At 35.0% G+C, this 26,242-nt stretch overlaps 1 protein-coding gene across 3 annotated transcripts in view; it reads left to right on the plus strand.

Moving 5' to 3' along the window:
• Positions 1 to 26,242, plus strand: part of UNC13C (unc-13 homolog C) — a 160,447-nt gene that overhangs the window by 98,128 nt on the left and 36,077 nt on the right. For all 3 annotated transcript variants that reach the window (XM_086757419.1, XM_086757417.1, XM_086757418.1), the window contains 5 exons: positions 6,065 to 6,150; positions 20,210 to 20,336; positions 21,329 to 21,425; positions 21,866 to 22,009; positions 23,015 to 23,092. In XM_086757419.1, coding sequence (XP_086613545.1) covers positions 6,065 to 6,150; positions 20,210 to 20,336; positions 21,329 to 21,425; positions 21,866 to 22,009; positions 23,015 to 23,092 — 532 coding nt within the window. The remainder of the gene's footprint in view (positions 1 to 6,064; positions 6,151 to 20,209; positions 20,337 to 21,328; positions 21,426 to 21,865; positions 22,010 to 23,014; positions 23,093 to 26,242) is intronic.

Below are 26,242 nucleotides of genomic sequence, written 5' to 3' on the forward strand. Positions count from 1 at the left end.
CATTTATCTTTACCATGTGGAAAATTTTGTATGCTTCTGTTGTGTGTTCAGCTTTGATAACTTCTTACTTATAATAACACAGCAACAATAACTGTGATAGTTGTGTGACACCTATAACTATGATAGCTGTGTAATACTCATCAGTCTCTGATTGTTGTAAGTATGGAAACTTGCATGAGTTTCAGAAAGGAAGTTTAGAGTTGACTTGGCATTAAGTATACATGTAGCCCATAAACAGTAAATTAAAGTATACGGATGATGGAAACACTTATTTTACTAAATGCTTAGATGTGGGAAACAGAGAGAAGACTGACTCCACGACAACAGAAAATGCAAATCTTCATGTGAGCTCACATACAGGAAGGAAACCCAAATTTTCCATTTTGCATAGTTCTTAGATCACAAAAAAAAAAAAAAAAAAAAACCAGCATGTGTAGACTAATACAATTGTGCTTCATAACCATGATGAGAAGAGATTAACCAAATTGTAGAATAATGAATTTAATAATGACTTTTAGGCAGATACTCACAATGTAGGAGACCGGAAGGAGGCTATCTTCTTTCTGTGCTGCTTTACAGCCTCCAGAGTTACAGCGCCTCTTCTTTTGAGAGCGGATCATGGCTACCGTAGAATCATAGAATCTTAAGGCTGGAAGACCTCCAAGATCATCAAGTCCAACTGTGAACCTAACACCACCATGCCTACTAACCTGTGTCCTGAACCATCATCCCTTTAGAACAAATGATCTCAAAAGGAAAAGGCTTTTTGATAAATTAAAGATGGTATTTGCTAAAAATAAACCCTAGACTTATCCAACTTAGTTCTGACTAACCATCTGAGTGGTTTATTAGGCAGTCCAGCTCTTTCTACAGTATGAGGAGATCATCTCTTTCTCTTGAGCTTGTCAGAGTGCTTGGCATACCTTTTGACTTTATTTGGACTAGTTTTTGAATCCAAGCCCCAGCTTTAGCATGCATTAATATCTTGTGCAAAGCAATAAATCACGCTAAGAAGTCCTTCAGGTGCCTGTAACATTTTTTTTGAATTATGTATTATTATATTTTTTGGAATAATTTCAGTCCTTTAGTGAGGGATAGTTTCTCACTGAGCTCATTCATCTATAGATTAAATTTCTCTTAGATAAAACCTTAGTAAGAAAAGGAGAACCAGCTCTGCATGTTGCTCTAAATGTTGTGTAATTTGTCAGAGAACCAGAGAACTTCTACACTAATCTAACTACCTGGGTCTGTGAAAAACTTGGCTATGAATTTTTTAAATATGGTGAATTTAAAAGAATCTTCTTGGGGACTTGTTTATTCTTTTTATTTTAGTGCTTTGGCTAATTTTTGCTTTCAGTTGTGCGTGTATTTTTATATAAATCAGAATTTGCCTTCAATTGTGATAAGTCAGTGGTGACTGCTGTGAACTGTGACATACGACTTTCTTGAGCAGTGTCTGAGTATTCTATATGAAGGTCACTTTTAGGGAAAACAAACAGAATAATATAGCTTCTTTTGTCATTATTCTTTACCAGAAAGTTACATTAGAGTTAAAAAAAAAAACCATCACTACTGATTCTGATATTTGGAACCAAACTCAAGATGTGCCAGAACTGTTTATAGCACAAATTAAAAGTTGTACTTACCATTGTCAAGTACTGATTTTAGCATTATATAACATGATGTGAGGAAGGAATATAATACAACATGGAGTTTATAAGAACTTATCTTTCTTTTTATAATTCTATTTTTAGGGTCCTCCAAGCAGTTTTAACAGTGGCAGCAAATGTCAAACCTAGGCTCCTAGGCTCTTCTTCTTTGCCTGTTGACGTGTAGATGTTAGAATTAGAAAATTAAGAGAGTGTTGAAAATATTAAATGTACGTAATATACTTAGAAGCAAAAACATCTGAACAGATTAATACTACAGAATAACAGGCATAATAAAATCTCAGTCATGTTCTACTCTGCAGTTTATGTTACTGTTTATTGTATACATTCTTAACATGACCATTTTTCATAATGCTGATAATTCAGCCTGTCAGTCAGATAGTGAAATATGGTTGACAGAACACCAAGTGCATCTCTCTGACAAAGTGCAAGCTGGGAACAAGAGAAGAGTAAGCTTTTTGGGAGTCATGTACTTGGAGATAAATATAAAATACTAATTGATCATGTAATTACATAAATTCTTTTTATTTCACATTTTCACATGAATATTCATGTAATAGTATGTGTATATGTATTTATATGTATGTCTGTGTATTAAGGCAAGCTATAACCCTGTCCTGGTTGGGAAAAAGGCTCAGAAGAAAGATTCAAAACTTAAATTCTCTTGCTAACTGACATTGACATGTCATGGGATCTTAAGCAAGTCACTTCTACTTTATCTTCTTCCCTATTCTCTGTCTTGTCTTTTTAAACTGTGAGTTTTGAAGGTCAGTGGTTTTCTCTTATTATATATTTTAAAATTCCTACGTAGTAATTTCTTAAACCTACCAGAAGCCTCTAAGTGCCGCTGTAATGGAAATAATAAATTATTTATTATTACAAGAGTAATCTTAGAAACATGAGTAACCAAATTAAAGTAAACATGACTACTCATGCGTAAAGCTATTTCTGAGGAAAATTGTGGCAGGAGTGCAGCATATTGTAGCCACACCAATTACACTTCCCCACAGGGAATAAGGCTCACACTTGTATACAGTACAAGTATACATAAAGTCTTCATTAGTATTCTGCAGTTTCAAGTTTTGCATGTGCCCTTATATTCTTAATGGAATACCCAAATGCCATTATAACAATGGGGTAGATTGTTTAAAATACATAGTAAAAGTTAGGAAGATTAAAAACGTTAGTATAAATTGTGAAGTAGACATGACACATTTTTTAGCTCTTCGCTTATCTAAGGTACAAACCACCCAGCAAGTAACAGAGACTAGAAGCATACTGTGAAAATTGCCAGTACTGTCCAGTAACTCCTGGCAGATAGTGAGCCACTAGAAGCATTCTTCATTCTTTCCTAGAATGAAGATTGGAAAAAAGTCATGCAGGTGTTAACCAGCTTGTCACTGTATGACAGATTGCTTCATAACAATCGAATCAACAAAAATAAGCCTAATAGTCATTGAAATAATACAGACATATCCAACATTGTTCACATAAACAGTCCTGCTGATGGAGTTAAATGGAACATTCCTTTCAAGCTTGTCATTTTACAGTTGGTTTCCTTACTTGTTCTGGTAGGACTGATTTGTATCGGCATTTGTACTTACCATAGAGATGCTGATGTATGTTTGACATTAGATTTCAAGCACAGTCTAAGTCAGCCTGCCCTCGTCACATGTGTTGGCATTAGTAATGCTGCTCTTCTAAATGAGACCTTCAAAGTCGTTATCTCTGTGACATAGTGCAGAACATGCAGATCGTGCTGTCTAATGAGTTTTGCTATCACCTTAAGTCCTAACAGTAATGTGGCTGAAAGAGGAAGATACCTTGCATTATCAGCAGCACAGAGGTCAATGGACCACGCCCATCAGCACAAGCTCTGGGATGTGGTATAAGAAATACCTAAAACATCTGCTTCAAAGGTGCCACCTCCGCTACAATTAGTGAAGCTGAACCAATTTCACTGATAGATACTGTGGGGTTTAAATGAATGAAGAACCTCACTTTGGACACATTTGGGAGAAGTGTGGAAGAAGCTTCTGTTTCTGATGCACTACGTTTAACAAAGTATATTAAAAATGTGCCTATTTAACATTTTACAAGGCTTTAGCTTATTTTCTTGAGATCTATTTTAATGTGCCCATGCTTGCATAAGAACTCTGTCAAATGGAAATGAAGTGGATAATTGAGACCTTTCTGGATAATTTAACTGTTTTAAAATGTGTGTTTCAATGGATTTCTCTTGGGTTTATATTTAAAATCCATAAGTGATTGTTTGACTAGAGTAAGAAATTAGAAGGTCATTTGGATTTCAGTTTTGTTTTTTTTTATCTATGGAGATCTCAATTTTTTTTTTTTTTTATTGAAGAGGTGCTTTTAATTGCCTCTTTTCAGATTTGATAAAGGAGCTCTTACAAACCATGACATCTGTTGCTAAAACAAATTCCATGTAGCAGAGGAATGTTAATCAAAACATGGTACTATGAAAAGCTCAGCTACCTTTTTTTTTTTTTGCAATTTAAGGACCTTAAGAGGAGACCAAACCCTGCTGCTAGTGCAGTGACTTCTATTTTGCATAATAACATATTAGGCTGCAGTTGGAAGACCACAACCCACAGTTTGAAGGATGTGATTGCTTCCTTCTGATTGGAGCCTGTGACAGTATATTTGGATGGTTGTTTTCAGTTTTGATTCCCCAGTACAAGACAGACATTGTCAAACTGGAGTACAACCAAGAAGATAAGGGGGATGGAACATACGATACTTTTTTTTTTTTTTTTTTTTTTTAATCAGACCTAGCCTTGCATTATGGCCAGCTTTGCATTATGGATAAAAGATATTAAATCGATATTAAATCAACTTTTAAATACTTCCTCAGAGCAACATTGTCAAAGTTCAAGTCTGGCGTTAAAAGAGCACTCATGACGTGCAGATCAAACTCTAGAACTCGGAGAGAATTATAAAGCAGGCATGTTTATTTGGCACTGGGTGTGTAGGGGATCGCTCCTCCAAAAGCATGCACACTGACAGCACGTTTTACCAAAAATTTATATGGTGCAGGTATACATATTCATAGGATTGCAAAATACAGACATACATATGCATAAGTGAGGCGAGGTTATTAAAAAAACACCTGCGTTGGCATTTCAGATCTGTCTCTGATGGTCGTTTACTTCTTCAGGGGTCTTATCTTCCTCTAGATGAACTTTAGGCATTCACCCATGCTCTCCTTTCACTTGGCGATTTCAGCAGTTTCTTAACGACTTCTGACCAACATTGCAGCTCCTGTTGTTATGTCCTTTGCTTGACATATCAGTCCTTGACAAATACCAGTCCCTGATAAGCTTAAGTGAGTTTCAAGGCAAACAGGATTGTTAGGCATTGTCTAGCAGACAGTTAGTCTCCTAAATCAAGCAATATGCAGACAGTTAGTCTTCTAAATCAAGCAATATGTAGCAGACAGTTAATTCCCTGTATCACTCAGACTGGACTGGAGATAAAAGAAATCAAGACATTTGAAATACATTTGAGCTTTTGAACAACAATTACTTTTGTGTTCACGAAATTAACACAAAGGTCTGTAACTGAGCAGCCATCAGTGTAAAGAAGGTATATCAGTGATCCGAGATAGCAATTGCTTCCTATTAAAATGACAGACAAATAGCTCTCCTTTTAAATATGATGTGAAACGTACAGTGTCTGTTACTAAAATGTCAACTTTTGCTAGTCGCTAACAGTGAAGGTGGTAGCAAAGTTTAAAGCTTTTCCTTTACATAGAATAAGAAGCAGCTGGGATCTATGAATTTGTGGAAAAATTCTTGATAACGGCAAAAAAATATTTTAAAAGGACTGTTTTTCAAAGATGACATGAAGGATAAGACCGAAACTAAAGTTTTGAATCAAAGTGTGCGTTTTTCTGCCTTTTATATTATTTACTGTTTTATCCATGTTTTAAGGTGAAAGTCTTCAAACAGTGAATTGGATTCAACTAGTATAAACCAATATAGCCTCACAGACAGCTTCACTATTTTCCAGTGTAATAAGGGAATTAAGGAAAACCTGCAACTGCTAAACAGAACAGCCACTTGTTTCAGATTTTTCATAAGCCATCTGATTTATGTAAAGTTGAAGAGTTCTCTGCAAGATAGATAGATGTTTCTTGATTTAAAATATCATGTGAGGGAATTTGTGTGACATTCAACTAGTTACTTACTTAGGCCCCTGACATCAGACTAAGGGAAATTTTTATTTGAAGATTGAATGGTTCATATAATTGTACAAAATACAATAAGTGCATACTAGGGGAATTATTTTGTGGAAATATTTGCCTTTCTGCTGTGCAGCTGCAAGCATAATTTCTAGCAGCAGGTGAACTGATGTAATGTTATTGATTGCAGGTTCCCTCAGGAGCTGAACATGGGAAAAATCAGTGCTGAGATCATGTGGACTCTGTTTACCCAGGACATGAAGTATGCTCTGGAAGGTAATTAGACTATTAATTACACTAGAGGGTTCACCAAGACTAATTTCCACTGCAAATGACACCTGGTATCAGATTTCTGTGGCTGGTAAGAGTTTTCTGGCATACTTGTTTAAGATGTTTCATAAGTTAGTGAAAAAGAAGCATTGTAAAGGAAGAAAATCATTGCACTGCAACAACATGAAGTTATTTGTGGAAGAAGGAGAATAAGGAACCACAAATATACTTGCTAGAGAGTATTGTAGGCATTCAATATTTTTTACCAGCTGAAAATTACGAACTTGCCTGTAAGAAACATTTACAGAATGAAGTTATTGAGAAAACACACAAAAGGCAGGTTGTATTCATTCTAGTTTCAACAGAATCAATTGCAGTTTCCTTTTATTCTTTAACATAGAACTGTGATTAACCGTAGGTAAAATATACTTTTTTTCTCTATAACAGATAATCTCCAACTAACGGTTTCAAACACACTCATTAAAATATGGTTATTGCAGAAAACCAAGTAGAAATACCTGCATGAAACCTTTTTAAAAATGCTGAAGAGAAGGAATTAAAGAAATAGTCTTAATTAATGATACAAGTATTTCCAACCGATATACGTGTATTCATATGAAATTTTAGATCATTATTAAAATCATGACTCTTGAAAATAAGTTCATCAAACACTCGCTAAGTAGTAGTATTTTTGCAGAATGAAAAATGATGGCATTAGCTGAACTTCATTAATTTGCTTCACCTATTAAAAATATTTCAGATTTAAATGTGAGAGAAATGTAAGAGGATTTTAATTTCCATCAGACATCAAGAGTGTGGCTAAGATGAATTGGAAACTATGGAAAAATATAATAGATCAAATCTGAATTTGATAAAAAACTAGGGTTTTTTTCTTTGTAAGATACATAATAAAATGTATTCTGTTGGTCTTGTACTTATACAATCTTTACAGAGTTTCTCTCCAGAAAGGAAAAAAAAGTTAAAAACAAGTATATCAGCAAGAAATTGTAAAGCAGTCAGTGCATTTTATAATCTCATGGTCAACCCCAACATGATGAGAAAGAAATTATAATATAGAGCACTGTTTTTTAAAAACAAAATAATAGTGCTAGCCTTTTTTTTTTTTTTTTTTTACTTTTATGGCAGCAAAAATAGCTAATTGTGATGTTTAGATAAGCAAAACTCACATTGGCTTCAGTCAAGCCTGCTACTAACTATTGAGCAAGTCTGCCATTGGTGAAAATAAGCATGAGGTTGGACTTAAACAGCAATGCAACTCAACAGGAATAAAGGATTAAAAAAAAAGAGGAATATTTGAAGACTAATTTCTATATTATTTGCTCCAGAATATCTAATGTAATAATATCAGTGTGGTGGTACTTTGATGATACTGTAGATTTTTATGATGGTAAAGAAAAAAAGAAAAGTTAAGTGACTAGAATTGTTATTAATGGAAGAGTTATTTTGCTCATCTGCTTTTGTGTTACTTTATCTTGTTAATTATATTATTTGAATGTGGAATTTGCACACTAAGCACAGCAGCAAAGATAGGAAGAAAGGAAGGAATTTATTACAGGAGTGGTGATTATAATATGTAGAATGGAAGCAGAAGACAGGATAAATCAAATCTAAGATGTGTATAGAAGACATGTTCAAACTAATATTTGAGGGTGATGTTCTATAGTCATGTCAGAGTGAATCAAAAGTACAAGTTGGAGAAAGCTAGTGTCAGGCAGGAGATCGTCCTTTGAGAGTGATTGATGAAGTCAAATGCTACCAAGAGCTGAGAAGCATGAAGACCAAATGAAAGCCACTATTTTGGGTTAGAATATGCTCCTGGTTACATCAGTGAGAACAACCTTATATCTGGAGAGGCTGTAAATCAGGAATAGGTATCAGAATATGGCTGTTCAGCACCTCAGTGTTGTGATTGCTCTTATAGATAGCTAGCAGAGATAAATAAGAATTTCTATTAGCCATTATATTGTCATGCTTTCATAACTTCAAATATACGGTTATACTCTGTAGACAGACATCCCTGAGCACCTCAGTGCTTGTAGTGTTTTAGCCATTGAACTATAAAAATTCTGTACTGCAACAAGAAAATTCACAAAATATAATTCACTCTATTTGCTAAGTAGAGCATACTGATCACTCAAAAGGCAGCTTCAGATCAAGCTGTGGTTTGTTTCTTGGTTTTAAAGAATAGAACAGGAAGCTCTTGAGGAAGAGTTAAGTGTGGAAGACTGGGCTGGATCAGGACTTTAAAACAAATATTAATGTTAATATCATAATTCTTCAGATAGAGATATATAGAGTACTCATTAGGAGGCACTTGACTTTATACATCTGCCCTGCATATGGTGTCATCTCTGTGTCGCTGCGGAGACTGTCTTTCTGAGGACAGTAAATGCCATTTTTGTCATTAGAAATTCTAAGTCAGTCCCAGAATCAGTAGTGAAAGAGTTCCTGTGTATAAATCATAATTAAAGGAAATTGAAATTAATTATAAATTATTATCAGTATACGTAATTTCACTTTCTATGTTTTCATTCCTAAACAGAAACCTCAATAAATCTAGTTACAGAATATAGAACAGCATGTTGTTTCTTTCTCCAGCTTTCCTCGTTTTTAAAAACAATTGGTTTTTTCCCATGGATATTCCACAAGCTGAGTTTGATTCTCCAGTTGTTAATGGCAATAAATTTTTTTGCTTCGAATTCTACAAGGTTAGGAGCAAGCCCTTAAATATGGTCACACTCGATCCTCATGGTTTTAATGGACTTGATTAAAATGCATTGCATTCTGCTATGCCAGTCTCGCCTTCCAAGATATTAACATAGGCTGCCATCTGTTCATATGTAGCGTCCAGGGCTGTGACTGCAATCTTTGCCTGATTCAATTTAGTATTAATCTCCTGAAGCAGCATCTTTTGTGTTATAAAGTTGATTCCTTTCTGCATCTAACCAAGAAGCAATGAAATAGTCCAAATCATTTGCAAAAAGATTGCTGATATGATAAAAAAAGATTAAATTAGCTCCTCCAAGATCCTATTTCTGTTTTTTTTCCCCACCTTATATATTCCCAAATATATCCAGCTACTCCCATCAGCTTAAATCCAGGAAATGAGTATGTCATAACTCCATTCTCTAACAGAAGACCAATACAGGAACATCAAGGTTATGTTCCTTTTTCCTGAGAGGTCACAATGGCTGCCCAGGCTATGTCTGACTGTACAGCTGGATGCCTCCTGCATCTGCTCAGGGGACCTATGGAGCCGCAGCTGCTGCTGGGGGGAATTACTGCTCTGCGGCAGTGCTGCCTGCCTCCTTGGCAAGAGGAGCCAATGGACCCTGTGAGTCAGGCACCAGCAGTCATTACAGCTCTCTGCCTTGTCTTCTCCTTTGGTTCTTGCCCAGGACAGTCTAGCTAGGAGGCTGCTGACATGGAGAAGACAGAGGGAACAGCAACTTCCATAGCTGTGGCCTTTGGCTACAGAGGAGTACGGCGGCTGCATGTCTCTGTGAATACCAAGGCAGTGTATTTGGATGTGACAGGGTGGATGGCTGCTGTCGGGGGAAGCAGCTCTCTTTTTGGGTGAGGGAGAAAAGGACATCTCAAAGCAGAGTTCAAGTCCTCACAGCTGCCGAGATCAGACTGCCAAGCTGATATGTCTTGCAAACAAAAGTGTACTAAAATCTGGTATTGAGTTCATAATTTCATTCTAGATTTTCTTCCCTTATAGATTAATAATAATCTTTAGCCTTTGCATGGTATTAGAAGTTTTATGCAAACTCTAACAAATTAAGTCCACACCAGTTCTAATTTTTTTTTCTAATCTAAGAAGCTTGGGATTATTTTCAGGTATAGATTTTGCATGGAGAAGGTATCACATATTTCTCTTTGAGAACTGACTTCATTAGATTTGACCTTTTTTTTTTTTTTTTTTCTTTACAGGTTATTCATGAAGCAATAGTGATTTGCTTGATAGATTACACATTGTTGTTTGGCACTTAGTTTACACAAACATATTGGAGTTTATAGGATGTTAATATTTTTGTGTCTGGTCCTCAATTTATTCTGTAATTATGGTAAAAAAAAATGAGAACAGAGAGAGAGTTTTTCACTAGCAGTGCAAGTGATTTGTTACTGACTTCATATGGTGAAAAATCTTTTCCTTTCCAAGTATGACGATGTGAAGGTTAAAAGGTAATGAAAGAGTAATGAGCTGAAATTAGATGTGCAATTACAAAAGTATCTTTTTTTTGTTCTGTGTCCTCAGAAATGTCTTTTTCACATCTTTCGTATCTCTAACTTTTGAATAGGTCAGAGCAAATGTCCAAAGCTATCCAGTCAGCTAGAAAGAAGACATTCTAATTGCTGTTATTATGATAATCTAATTCTGGTAGTGGCCAGAAGTCAAGACCAGGATCAGGCCAGAAATGAATTAGCTACTACGTAAGTACAGCAATAGGCAGTCTCAGTCCTGCAGAGCTAAGATTCTGAAGTGTCAGGCCTTATAAAAACAGGAGAAGAACAAGAAAGTCATTACGCCATTTTGTATTTAATATAAGTTTGCTTTTTAGTTTGCTGTTTTCCTATTATTTTTGTTTTTATCTGCATATGCAGATATCATCTTCCTGTTTCTCTGGGAGATTCCTCTTTCATGACAAACTGATAAAGTGATTTGAAAGAGAAGAAGCAGGTCTGTGAGTTGATGCTGAGTACAGAGACAGCATAGAAAAAACCAAAAAGACTAATGCTGCCCAGAGAAAGATCACACCATTTGGTGGCAGATTTCAAGTTTATTTTCACTCCAACTTTACAATTTGCAAAGTTCCCTTTAAGACAGAATATAGCCTTGGCTTAGAGGGAGGCTACAGAGCAGATTTGGGGAGGTGGTGCTGAGGTTATGGAAGGGAGAACAAGGCAGCATCCACCAGAACACAGGGTTTCAAAACATGAAACCTTTTCATTTTAGTGAATCTCATTCTGCATTCACAAATTTCAAGAAATGTATTCCATCCTTGTTTTTCCAGACACCAGAGGAATAAAGAGTCATACGTAGACTCATGGAGGATTCAGAGAGACTATAAAGGCAAAGACAAGTAGATTACTGTTGGGGTTAATAATAAACTTTCCTTTGGCAGATAATCAATAAGATTGAATATGACATGACTGGAGGAAGAAGGGAGTTAGAAATGCTCTTCGGTCAGCATACAGACAATAATGTTAATAACAGCAGCTACATACTGTAGGTACAGCTCAGAGGGCTGAGCTTTGCGAATATGGAAATCCAGTTGAGTACCTATTGTGCAACAGAGAGATCCCCAGGCTTGCCTAAAAAGCACTGTAGCCATACCAAATGGGACTATTGTTGAAGTTAATTAGACCCACTAATTAAGACAGATAAAGCGGACAGAACTCTTTCCAGGAGCTAAGTTAATATTTCTTAATGGCATTGTACTGTGCTGTATCAATGTGTCTGTCATCTTACTTGGAACTACCTCAGAGATCTCTGATGTGGCACAACCTTGCCCGTGGGGGCATGCCCACTGTATCATTTTGTCATTCCCTAACCTGTTTCCTTTGGTATTACATACTGAACCATAATGAGAACAAGAAGTACTACTTAGTGCTTGTACTGCAGTAAAAGTCTACAGTAATCTTAATAAGTTAAAGCTTCTTTATTTCTGATTGTATGTGTATTAATGGTGCCAGATATTACTAGAAAAAAAAATGTATCTCATCAGTGAATGCCTGACTTCATTATTTAGTGTTAAAGTTGTCACTCAATAATAGCAGTATCTATTACCCCATATATTTAATAATGAAAGCTGTGACCTTATTTAATCTTCTTTTAACCACTTATTATTAATCTTGTTTTGAAACATTGTTATTAGCTCTTACCCAGGCAGTCACTGACTGTGAAAAGTTTGTGTATAAACTTTTCCAGCATTGCCTAATTGCGATCAAGACAATTTTGCTTATCAACATATACTACTACTACTAAGCTAGATAGACTATTAGACTGTAAGTGGTACTTTACATGAACACTACATTGATTAATAATTAGGAGTTATCTAGGGCTAGAATTTCCCTGTCCTGTTTCTTGAGGGGTTTATTCCCCTTTTCTCTGTCAGAGTGGAGCTGCATAATGCTCACGTGGTCGGAGCAGAACCTAGCTGCCCCATCTCTTCATGAATGCTGTGAGCTAGTCACCCTGTGAATCCACTTATATCTTGGATTCTTTCCTTGCAGAAACAATAACCAATACGAGCTTTCTTAAAATATTTTTATTTATCAACTAGAATAAAACATTTGAGTAAAAGAAAATTTAAAATAGCAAGCAACCTGCATGCTGCTTTAATCCTGCCTACTCTTAAACTTCACACTAGAACACTTTGTAAAAGCTTTCCTCATACAACAAACAACTGTTCTTCTCTCAGCCTCTGTTTTATTAAGTTGAAGACTCAGTCTTTTAGACTTTTCCACATATGGAGATTTATTAGTGTCTTTTTTCTCCTATAGATACGCTGGTAAATTTCCCCTTAGGGGCAAGTGCATTAGTTCCCAACTAAACATTTTATACTGGTCCCAGTGCCCCAGGAGAATACAATAAATCCATTAAAACTGCTTGTTTCCACATTATCTTTTAATAAGCCTTAAGTGCAATTTGCTGGGTAACAATTAGAGAACACCTCTGTGTTTTTGCCTTTGCTTCTGCTTTACAGGCAGATCCAGATACAATACCGGCAATTATTAAAGTGCAGCCTCACATTTATCTTGCTGCCTGATTATTCCTGTTTTGTACTTCTTTCTACTAATTGCTTGTAAAATGCTAACATGCCTGTTTGGTAATGATTTATGCTCACTTTGCACTCTTGTGACAAGCCAAAGAGCAGAGAATCAAGTCTAAATGTTTCCTTCATGGAAAGATACATTTTTTTAAAAAATGAAACAATAAGTAAATGAAAGTAACTTTATAAAAATAACATTGATAATGCAAAACTGAGTGTTCAGCAGTTAAGACCCAAGGTTATTAAGGCTGCCTTTATTATCTTTATTCTCTTTTTCCTCTCAGGTTGAAGCATTACAGTATAGCATTTCATTATGCAGTAACATTTTCTGAGAAGCAGTATTTTCCAAGTAGCATGTATATTCTTTCTTTATTTTGTAGTTTTTATACATATTAGAGATTTATGAAAGCCAAAGTAAATGCAAACTAGTTTCATGTACCAGTTTTCTTTTTATTGCTTTCTGATTATGTGATTACTTTGACTAAATGTTGAAACTTCAATACGAAGTATTTGAAACTTCCATCATATTCTTTGGGACCAGGGCTTTAATATCATCATAGATCTCAAATCAGATAGGGTGAATAAGTTCTTCTGCTTCATCCACAGCTTGCATTTCCTTAGGCTTTCTGCGGTCTATTCATGTACAAAGCAAGAATTCCACTTGCTAATAAAAAATAAAATAATAAATAAAAAATAATAAAAAAAGCACAATTTAGATTGTTTCAGTCCTTGGAACCAAGTGCTTATTTCCTTCTGTAATCAATAGTAGCCGTTTATATCCAAAGACAGAATTTTGTCTCTGGGTGTTTGTTCTTTTAATATTATTGATCTGCGTAGCTTTCATGGTACATAAATTTCAGTCTGATGTGATAACTAAATGGTAAAAGCTACACTGAGGTTGATCTTATACAGTTAATTGCTGTACTGGCATTTTTCTTTGTCTTAGTTGCAAGCAGGGCAGAGCAAGTTCATGGTTAATCAAGGTGCGTGTCTTGCATCTTGAGTTGTCCTGTTGGCGATACACCCGTCCAATTTTCTGGAACATTTTGGGAGTATTTGGCTGTGACATAGTAATTAATTGATGAGACTAATATGCTAATTTGTCAATAAGGAGTAAAAAAAAAAGCAACTCAATAATGTTAAGAAGATACCAAAGTTAATTTGCCTGAAGTAATTTGATATATTTGGGCACAGTATGTACAAAAATGGCAAATGCAATATTTTTTAGTAGAAAATAAGGTTGGTTGCTGCAGATTCACACATCCCTTATGAAATTACATGTTGCACCTCTTAGATAGTATGTAACATTGGTGTTTGATGCCTTTGCGGTTCCTGTAAGCCATTTGCCTCTCCCAGAAAGTAAAGTACAGCTCTGCCTTTTCAGATGCTACGAACTCTCTGCCCAGAACTCACTGGGTGAAGCAAAGCAAAGCAGAGCACTCTGAGCAAATGGCCTCTGGGTTTGAGAGCTCCTCCTTGGATATAAAGGGTGATGTTATATCAACTTTTAAAGTGAACTGCATTAAGTCAAGGATTCATTAGCCCACTTCCACTGCAGGCAAGAAGACAAAAAGAACAGTAAATCCACTTTTTCTTTTTCCTCACAATTCTGAATAAGACAGTCTGCCTTCCTTCACTGGTCTCTCTTCAGTGATGAAATATGTATGTCTGGTTAAGAAATTTTTTAAGATCTATACTGCCTTTCATAGTTTACATATGTTCCCTTGGTAAGTTCACATGATCTTGCTGTACCTCAGCTTCCTGCTTGTAAAATGTGAATACCACAGCTTAATCACCTCACAGAGATGGTGAAGGTGTATTCCATTATGTTTCTGGAGTGTTCAGAGATGTTTTCATGACAATTTACAAGCAAATGCAGAGAAAAGATTGAATATGTAGAAGTCTTATGAAAGACACAATTTATTTTTAAATGGAGAATTAGAGGGTTTTTAAGTTGTGAATCAGTTGTAAGTGCAATTTGAAAAGAGGAGATAATTACAAAAATTTTTCAGTTTATTATATTTGTCTTGACACAAAAAGCCCTTTCAGAAAGGCCAGTAGTATTTCACGTTATCAAAATCAATGTAAGCTATATATAACTGTCAATTAGTTGTGTCCTGCTCCATATTTCAGTTAATAACTAATGACTTCCATTGCCTTTAGCAAAGTACAAAAACCTCAGGACGAGATGTCTAGTAGAATGTAATGTTTTCTTCCAAATCTGTTATGAACTTTGAGTTTACAATTTATTTTTTCATTTGTGGCCCCATCCAATATGTTACATTCAATCAGAGTCTTCCAGTTAATTTCAGTGGTACAGGGAGTAAGTCTAGAGCACTATAAGCGTAGTACTCACATTAAAATAGGCAATGGCATAGCAACCAACTCCTGTACTGTAGGGAAATTGCATTGGAATCAAGTAACCAAAACGTTAACTACTGCTCTTATCCAAAACATAGGTGCGTCATACTGGTGTGATGTTTCCACAGTGATTCAGAGGGAGGAATACTAATTCATACTCAATCAGTTTCACTCCTCATAGGATTTTCTTAAGAGCTCTTCTTCCACTACCAATACTCAGTTTGTGCCATGCATATACTTGCCAATTTTACAACTGAAAATTCAGAAACAGCAGATTTTCTGTAACAGCGTTCTTAAAGCAATAGATAAAATAGGCAACTGGTAATCTCTAGAATGATTGGTAAGTAATTATTGCAAATAATATGGAATTATGCCACAACGGTTGGAAATAGCATCTGAGTTTTGATGGAAAATTTTGCAGTTTATCCAAACACAATTCCCTTATGCTCAGTCTCAGTTTTCTTTTTAATAAACTGTAGTGCAGTAGCATGTGTGTAACAGTCAAACCAAGTCATTGTCATCTAATTAATTTGCTATGCATAAATATTCTTTGTAGTAGCTATTAATCTCGGAAACATCTTTAAAGCTTAGAAACTAGACAAGGTTTCTTTGTTAGATATTGATATATTTGTATGTGTATCTAATTTGTTTATTTTTTACAGACAAATTTCCTTCTTGCAGTTCTTGCTCATAAGGGTTTGAAACATTCTTTAAAACCATGTTGTTAGAATCCTTCAAGCAGTTTAACTATATGTTGTTACAAAAAAAAAAAAAGCAAACAGTATCTAAGAAACTGCTGTAGAAAAAAAGTTTGCTCTCAGCTTTTGTGCCCAAATAAGAGAAAATTAGAGTTGAACAAAATATCAAATGGATTACCTAAATATTTAAAATGTTTATCTTTTCTGAAGGTTGTTAGGTTACTCTTTTTTTTTTCCTTTTTTTTTAGCAACTAATACACATCTAAAATTACATAGATACTCAGAGTGATGTTATTACCTCAGGGTTAAAAAGGAAGAAGGATTCTGTAGTGAATGATATTTTATTCCAATTTATTAAATGGCATTATATCTTTAGTGTCATGTAGATGTTTCTGCTTAATTAAGTCATCGTTATGACTTTATTGACAAAATACTATGACCCTACAAGCATCAGACCAAAACATAATAGTTGCATTGCAGTTTTATTTTGTTTGCTGCCTTAAGAAAATCTGCACGGCTTTCTTTAGCAATTGCTGGAAAAATGAGCAAGAAATCAAACATGATTCCAAAGCAGTGCTCTTTGGTCACAGGTCTGTGAAGAAAGTACTTTGGATTATAGTTCTTTCTACAATGTCTCTTTATACATTTTTCTGTAAAAGAACAATTGTCTGCAATTAGATTATTTGCTAGACACAGTGTCACCATGTCAGTGGCTGATTTCATCACACGCCAAACATATTTGCGTATGTTAATACACTCCACACAATAGTCTTTTTAAAAAAATCTCTCTTCTTTCTTGGTTACACAAATAGCACCTGAACAGAAGATATTTTTTTTTTTTCCTCAGTGTTCTTGCATACTGGAAGCCTTCTTAAAGGTGTTACTGTAATTGTAATTTGTACAACTGAGATGGAATGGCTCTTTATACAGTTTGCATTGTAGCTGCAGCACTGCAAAACTGTGGAAAGCATATGTGCATTAGAGTGTTACCTCTAAGGAGATACTAAAAAAACCCCAAGGTGTCATCAATACTGTAAAGAAGATACCATTACTGGAACTATCATAGATAAAAGCATCTAAAGTGCCCTGTACACACAGATTACAGTTTACGGATTTTACGGTTAACAGAAATCTTATAACTATTTTTTTCCATTGATTCATGATACGGTAGAATAATGTTCCATTATCATTAATGGGAACTGCAAATGTCCTTGTAATTAAACCCAGTAGATTAATAGATGCTTATAAAAATATGCTGCACTCCAAGGAACATTTCATAAAATAGCAGCACCAAATAAATAAGATTAATAATAATAATAGGTTTTCTATACTGGAGATTCTGTTTATCTAGAATCAGTTATGAGAAAGCTCTAGTATTTCTGTAATAATCTCTGCTGAACACATTTACACAGCATACAATTGACAGATTTTGTTCAAGACTGACTCAGTATTATATTAATTTTGCAAAGCAAGGGTGGACTTTTTTTTTTTTAGAAAGAATTTTATTGTGCAGCTACTACATCTGTCTTCCAGAAAGTCCAAAATGGATGTATCTGTATGGGAAAACATGGTGCCAGCTTTCTTCAGGGAAAAAGGACACAGATCTTCAAACTGCATACACATATCCTGTGTTGTCTTACATTTGCATTAACTTGTGCAAGTTTTTCAGAAATTAAGAAAGTAATCAGTGGGTCCTAATATAAACTCACAATGCCTACAGTGATATTCCTATGGTTTATAACAGAAATGCATGGTTACTTTGGATAAACCCATCTAATATAACTTAGTTAAAATTGTCATGAGCTGACTCATATGGGCACCTGTTTTCTCTGTTCTTTGGTTTATATAAACTGAAGAGGTAATGTGCATGGATATAAAATGACTTTGTAGATAATGTGAAGTATTTTCTGATATTCTTATAGGTTAATATTAGGAATTGAGGATGCAATATTCACTTATGTGTAGCTAGAAATAATGTCCTAGGAGACTCTTTTAAAATGTTCTTTCCAAGGTAAAATAGCCTGGAGAAAAAACCTCAATTATTCATGAACTACTTTTGTACTCATTTCTAATGTGTTATGATATAGATCTTAGCTTAAAAAAGAAAATATCAGTAAATGGAACTGTGTAAGTTGTACCCTCCTGGACAAGTCTGCCTGTTGTTGGCAGCAGCTTATTTCTAAAATCGAAATAAGCATTTGCTTGGTATGTGATACTAAAGCAAACAATCTTAAGTTGCATTGTATAGTCTAATAACCCATTCATGCAACACTTGAATGAAATAATGCTATTCATTTCAGAAATTCTACTCACTTGGGATGCAATGTAAGACAGATTTTTCTTAATAATGACTTAAGCAGGGGATGTGCAGTGAATTTGATAGCAATAAGATTATTGTTCTCAGTCAAAGACTGGTCTCACTTGTAAGAACTAGCTTTTATTGAGCAAATGTTTGGTTATCTACCTGTTTACAATAATAGATTGTGGAAAAAAACCCTAGCAGAATATAAAAATAAGATTCCTTAGGTGTGTAGAAAGTAAGAACCGTGAGAGTAGGCATACATCTTTCTCTCTGAGGATCTGTTAAAGGCTAGTAGCTAATGATATTATGTTAGGGACAATTTGTGGTATTCTCAAGTAGTAATGAGGTGTGAATGAATGCAATGTTTAGACAGAAACTGATTTACTGATTTTTCTGGAGTGTGATAAAATGTCACCGAAGGTAAAAATGCTAACACAATGCTAAAAAGGCAGTAATAGCTCACAGGGGCACTTCATAAGCTGGTTCTCATAAAACTTAGTAATTCACTGCATAATAATATGCTTCTGAAACAGTTATTTGTTGAATGGCACGGTGATATAATTTCAAGTGCTTATTTGGCATAATAATAAAATTTAAAATTTATTGTTATTTTACCTAGGCAGATCTGAAAAACATAGAATGTGTATTTCACAGTGCATTTGCACTGACAGAGAACTCAGTGGTATTCAGGTGTGTGTATGACAGAGGATGAGATGCTCCTGCTGTTATATAAAATCAGGGTCACATCCGAATATATATGAAAACTTTGTGTAACATTATGATGCAAGCAGAAGTGAGAAGCAAAAACAAAGTTTGGAAGAGGTGAGTTCTTAATACCTACTATTTACACAAGAACGTCATTCCTGCCAAACATCTGTATTAGATCACTTTTTAAGGGGGCTCGGAAAAGATATCAGTCTTTTGCTTAAGGAAGAATGTGCATGTGAGATGACAGCTTAAACAGATGAGATCTGTGGAGGTTTTAGGAGGCTATGAGCTGTAAGTGAAGGAAACATTCCTCTGCCCAAGATTTGTGGATCCATGGTTTCCTGCTGTGGGAGAAGGAAATGAAAGATTTGAGCGAGGATAAAAAGCGGCCGTTAGCGGGTGGAATGAAAGGAGGGAGTTGTCCAGGGTCTGAAGTGGCTGGATGGGAAAGACTGCAGAGCGCTATGGATAAGCTAAAACAAGGATCATAATCCTGGAAGAAAGATGGCCATTAGTTCCAAAGCAGTTAAATCAGACAGAATAGGTGGTTACAGGTGGCTCCCTGACTCCTACCGTCCATGATCATCTGCCTATCCATTATGTTGAAAACAGGAGAGCACTGAGAAGGTGCAGAACCCCATTTGAAAAACTTCAGAAACACTTTATTAAAACAGCTTTTCTTCTTGTGCCATGTATAAGTCAGATGCTGTAGAGCTGCGAAATTGTAATCTTTCTTTTTCATACCTATACAGAGTAAATGCAGCCCTTTTACTAATGCAGGTTTCACAGATGCATATAGGACTAGCATTTATAGTTGTTTCTTCATTTAGCTACCATACAGCTGTAGTTGTCTTTTCTAACATGACATGTGACATAGTTTCTTTACCATGTTATAACAAGCAAAGAAGCATCTAAAGAACAGGAAGTCAGCAAGTTCACGAGTTTTCCTCACTGCAGTGAAGATAATTGAAAAGCCTAACTTGTGGTCTGGATTTTGTTTTGTTTTTTTTTTTCCTGAGGGTACTTAGAATCTGAAGATTGAAACTGTGCGTACTACTACTTTTAAAAAAATCAAACCAATTTTGCTTTAAAATGCAAGTACTGTATTATTATGTCACTACTGCATGGAGGCACAACAAGGTTATTTACTGTTAGAATGCTATTAAATGCTTTTATTTCAATTCATTCTATTACAGAACATGAAAAGCAGCGGTTATGCAAAAGCACAGATTATATGAATTTGCACTTCAAAGTGAAATGGTTTTATAATGAATATGTGCGAGAACTCTCTGCTTTCAAGGATGCAGTGCCTGAATACTCTTTGTAAGTAGTGTATAGGGAAGTCTCCCATGAGTCTGGGCCTGGTGCAAGGTTTATTTTGGTCAAATATTTATGCTTAAGTTTGTGCAAGATCTGAAGGTGCGTAGCTCTGCTCTGCTTTTTGCACTTCCTCCTCTTTAATTCTTCATTTTATCAAATGAAATAGTCCAGGTTTTTAAAGTGCTATTAGCTATTCCATAAGACTCTTTCTCTAACTGTTAACTGCAGCTCTTCATAGATGGCAAAATATTTTGGTCAGAAAATGCCTGAGGATGGTATGAAATGTGGGAACTGCAGTGGTATTCCTTATAGACCCCTACATTTGTTTTGTACCCACATTTGTACAAAGATATATTGCTAGTGGGATATACTGCTGAAATTATTCTTACTGCATTGGGTTAATATTCAGATGTTTTCATTTTCGGCTTTCCTTCTGCAATTGATAGATTCAATCCTGTCCTTTTATATGAGCTATCCTTAATCACATTCCTTAATCTTCTGCAAGTCTGCTGATTTGCCGAGATGGTTTGGGGCCCTGTTATTGCTTTAAATCTGTTTAAAATAAACTGAAGAGCAATAAAACACAACTGATGTTTTATTAAAGCAAAGTTTTCTCCAAATTATTTCACATATAAATAAATAAAAAAATGTTAAGAAAGAACCAATATTGATAAAATACACATTTTAACATAGAAAAGAAAAAGTGCAGAATATGATACCCTGCAAAACATGGACACATTTCTTTGATGACTACTGCTAATTTTACATCACTGGGGTAGACCAGTTAAAGTACTGTGAAACTGAAGCCTCAAAGACCTTTTAGTAGCCACAGTGTCTTTGGTGATAAAAAAAATAAATCTAGATTTATAGACTTTTTAGCAACTAGAACAAATGCGAAGACACAAGATGCCAAACTGCTGGATGGTATGGCATAAAGATTCTTTCTGGATCTTCATGAAATGTGCTTACTTTAAAAAATTGTTTTTAATTTTCAGGTGGTTTGAACCCTTTGTCATTCAGTGGCTGGATGAAAATGAAGATGTCTCAATGGAATTTCTTAATGGAGCACTAGAAAGGGACAAAAAAGATGGGGTGAGCCTTTAATTTTTAAAGAAAGTATTAAGAGAGTTATTTACTACTGTGGAGAAGTACATTTGGTCCCACAGTATCCTTATTAGACCTCACAAGATACACAATCCGTCACGGTTCTTGGAAGATAAACCTGTGGACAAATTTCCTGCTCCAATTTCATCTGCCTAAATTCCCCATAGACTTCAGTCCATGGTTTCGCTAAACTCTGACGTGACACTAATGTCATGAAAGGGAATTCTGGTTTTTATTTTTAAGATACTTGAAAGTAATAAAAATGTGAAAAGCCACATTTCTCAATATTATCAATAAGATTTTTGTTTTAAATTTATTTTTATTTGTTACTTTTTATGACTCTGGGAAGAATCTCAAATGTAAGAAAATCAGTTAATACAGTTTTGGTCTCTAGACAGGTATTAACTCATTTGGTTGTTTCTCTCTAGTTTCAACAAACATCAGATCATGCCCTCTTCTCTTGTTCTGTGGTTGATGTCTTCACACAGCTGAATCAAAGCTTTGAGATTATTAGGAAACTGGAGTGTCCTAATCCAGAAGCACTCTCTCATTTAATGAGAAGATTTGCAAAGGTAAATTAAACTCAGTGCATCTCAACTAAGCTTCAGCATTGTGTTGCCATGTACTTAAAAGCTAAGTAATTCCAATGTTGTTTAGAGTCAATCTCTTCTATCTCTGACTGGGATCCTTGGAAGGACATGCTGTCTGTGGCTTAAGACTGTTTTTCATCTACTTTGTCAAAATCGTTTAACAGTTTGAGAAGTTTTATCCTCTCTGAGATTTCATATTTACATTTGTTATACAATCAATTATTCTTCTCGTTAAGCACTGATTACAATTTCGTTAATGCAGCAATTCCGTGAAATGCAATTATCTAATTAGTTAGTGCAAGCAAAGGGAAAAATTCAAGGAATGGCAATAAAATACTGTTGGTTGAAGCCCTGAGGCGGTAGTTCTTATTCATCTGCTGTTTGATAATGTCAGCTTTGTTAGGCCAGATCTCTATTTGGATTTTAATATTTCCTCAGAAACTTTAGGTTTCCATTATAGTCCTGATGGCTTTTAAAGAGTTTACACTTACATTTCTTCCTGTTCTTCCATTGCAACAGTTTTCTGTTTGCAAACAAAGTTCGTATTTACATGATTATTGTAAGGTAAGCTCATATTGCCAGGCTTTGAACAATGCTCCCTTGGTCTTATTTTTCCATTATATTTTTAATCTATGCATTGTCACCCTAGGGGATTTTTTGAGCTTGTTGCTGTTCCATTAAGTATGTTGCACATTGCAAAGAGTAGAGCTCTCATGGCTTCTCAAAACCAGTATGACTAAAATTAAAAGTATCTCTGCTATTGAAGATTACACTCCATTAAGAACAACCCACCATCTGTTGTGCAGGGATTTGAAAATCTTCTCACAGGATTGTTTACGTTGTATCTAAAAAAATACTCTATGCTACATGTGTAAGCACCTGTACAATCTGTAATTTATATACAACTCCTTTTTTTGTGTTTTTTTTTCATTATTTTTGTTTTGTATGCTGAAATTTACCATTTAAAAGATTCTTCTCCTCTCCTAGACTATCAACAAAGTGCTTCTTCAGTATGCTGCAATTATTTCAAATTACTTCAGCTCGTATTGTGATAAAGAAAATGTGGTGAGTAAAAAGATGTATTTTGTTTCTGCCTCAGAAATTAAATTTAAGTGACTTACTGTACTTTTTGAAAATGTAGTCACTTCTGTATATGCAAAAAAGTATCATTAGAGGAAGAGAATTTTGGTTTGTTTTATTCTTTAATAAGGTCAGCATGTTTTCACAGCTGCTTACATTGCTGTGTAAAAGCTGGAATAGGTGGGATTAGTTAAGAATCCTGGTAAATAATTTCAGTATTAAAACAGAAAAAAAAATTACAAGATGGACAGAAATGCTGTCTGTATAACATGCTTGTACAATGGTGAATATGGTGAAGATACCTTAATCTTTTTCTCCAAACAGAAGATATTTTTGTTTGAGTTTTCATTTTGCATTGGCTTGGTTCTCTTTATTAACTTATTCACTAGAGATCATTTATGAGATCATTTATAGGGTCATTGTTCCCTGTGCAGGGACTGTGCACAGACTTTTATGCTACTACCACTCACTCTCTGAGCAGCAGTGAGAAAAAAAATAATGTGTTATTTTGTTGTCTCACTGCTTCCAAGGTATTCCCTAATGAAGGACCAGATTGCTATGAACTCGGAAATAAATGAGATATAAACATTAAAGATCTGGTTAAGCAAATCAAGACATTATCAGTAGCTTAACATGACCAAAGAAAATTGTTATTGTAAATTGACTTTTTTTGTATCATTGATATTCAGTCAAAGCTAGTAGTCCTGAAGCAACTGACATTTAGTGCTATATCTGCAATGTTTAGTAGTATGTTGTACAGATGTATCAATCTACAACTAGAGAAATAACTGCAGCACCATCCTCATACTGTTCACCTTTGAATGTACAGCCCTTATTTAGCTCATACACAGATCTCAGCTGTATTTGTCATATCCCTGTGCATGGCTTGAGGACGCACTCATTCTTACCAGTGCTCTCTGTCATGTGAGACAGTGTCATAATCTAGAGGTCACCAACATACATACAATAATAGAATTCTGAAAGACATCTATTGCAGCTAAATATAAATTATTGGTGGTTCTTATTATAAGCAACATTACAAAAGTCTAACTTCACTAATTTTTCAGCCACAGATATATTTGCTAGGAGAGACTTACACCATTCTGTTCCTTTTACACAATTTTATCTAAAATAGAATTAGTAAGTAAAAATACCAAACTCAAAGCTTTATTATTAAGTAGAAGTTTTATATACAAGCTTTTTTTGCAGAGGAGTGACTTTTATTTATATAGAACTGTCATGTCTCAGATTTGACTTTCCACTTCAGATATTTTTCAACCTTGAAGCCTTTTGCAGTAAACACATTGAAAAGACTCACTTTAGCAGATATCCACTCATTTTCTTCTGGCAGTACTAAATCTTTTCAGCATCTGAAAAGAGTAAAAGCACTAGGCCAAGTTTGGCAATCATTGTGTAACGAGAATCAGTCTTACAGCTGCAGAAACACTAGGAAACAAGCCAGTTATAGAACAGAATAGAATAGATTAGATTATTTCAGTTGGAAGGGACCTACAATGATCATCTAGTGCAAGTGCCTGGCCCATTCAGGGCTGACCAAAAGTTAAAGCATGTTAAGGGCATTATCCAAATGCCTCTTAAATACTGACAGGCTTGGGACCTCAACCACGTCTCTAGTAAGCCTGTTCCAGTGTTTGACTACACTCTGGGTAAAGAAGTGCTTCCTAATGTCAAGCCTGAACCTCCCCTGGTGCAGCTTTAAGCCATTTCCACATGTCTTGCCATTGGATACCAGCTGATATATGATAGAACGGCACACCCTATTGCCAGTGTTTTTTTTTTCCTCATAATCTAGCAGGATGTAAATCCTAAGGCATTTTTACCTTTACAGATAAACCTTCTACATATTCCTTGCCTCTCTCCTCTCCAGGGCAAATACAGAGCTAAAAAGAATACAACCCACTCTCTCCCCAGGAGGGAGGAGTGAATGCATTACAAGTCTTCTACTTTTAATGTTAATCAGTCCAAACCAAGCTTAATCTAAAATAATCTCTCTATTTGACCCAATATAAGCCAGAACTATTCTAAAAATTTAATGTAAAAAAGAAATACATTTTGTAGCTATGTTTTTCAATTTCTTTCAATTTAATGCTAATATTAAATAAAACTTACTGCTTTCTAGAAGAAATGAGTTTTAATACATAATGCTGACTCATCAAGTCAAACTGTTTGTGTAGTCTTTTGACCTGTCCAATATGATTTTTTTTTAGTTGTTGGAGCAGTTGATTTCTGAAGTCACCGTGGTATGGCAGTCTTTACTAAAACTTTAGGTGGAATTAATGACATTATGATATAAAGTATTATATCAAATGCCTTTGAGGGGCATAATTTATTTTTAACAGAAGCTACCTTTTTGAAACACATACTTTTATCTTAATAAAAGACCATTTGATCTGATGATCTTAAATGTATTAAAAGGTCATCTCTGCATTAGAGTTGATCAAAGAGATTAAAACAAATACTTCTTATAATTAGATTTTTGCATTCTTTTTCAAGTCAATACTTCTACTATTTTTATTAAACACTATAAAATGTGCACATAAACTATTCAAATAAAAGCATGCCAAAGATGCTTTTGATAAAGATATGTATCTAATATAAAAACATCCTCTTATCTTCCACCTCCTGTCAGAGTTTACAAACAAGTCTGGTTTTATGTATTGTACTTGCCACTCACTTTTACGTGTTTCATCTGGCTGGCTGATTCCTGTAAACTGCTGCAAAGAGTATTCTGAAGGACAAGATGATAATGAAATAATAAGATGAGAATGTTTTTAAGCTCTGGTTCTGTTATTTACTGAGAGCAATAGAAATTTCTCCATTGAGCCAAGGAGGTTGCTCTGAAAGAGCAACCTTAGCTTGTCTCAAAGGAAACTTTGAAAACTGCCTCAGGATGAAGTATTTATCTCATAGCTTCAGTATATTGCCAAAAGCATTTGCACTTGGTTTGAACAAAAGAACAAAGACATTTTATTCAGCTACTTATTCCCCAATCAGAAATCATAATCATTGATTTGTGATATTGCAGATAATTTCCAGAATAATTAATATATCAGAAGAGAGGAGATAGCATAGGAGAGGAGGACACAGTCTTAGTGATCAAAAATTAATAGAAGG

The sequence above is a fragment of the Chlamydotis macqueenii genome, chromosome 12 (genome assembly GCF_036417535.1).
Source record: "Chlamydotis macqueenii isolate bChlMac1 chromosome 12, bChlMac1.mat, whole genome shotgun sequence".
Taxonomy (NCBI): Eukaryota; Metazoa; Chordata; class Aves; order Otidiformes; family Otididae; genus Chlamydotis; species Chlamydotis macqueenii.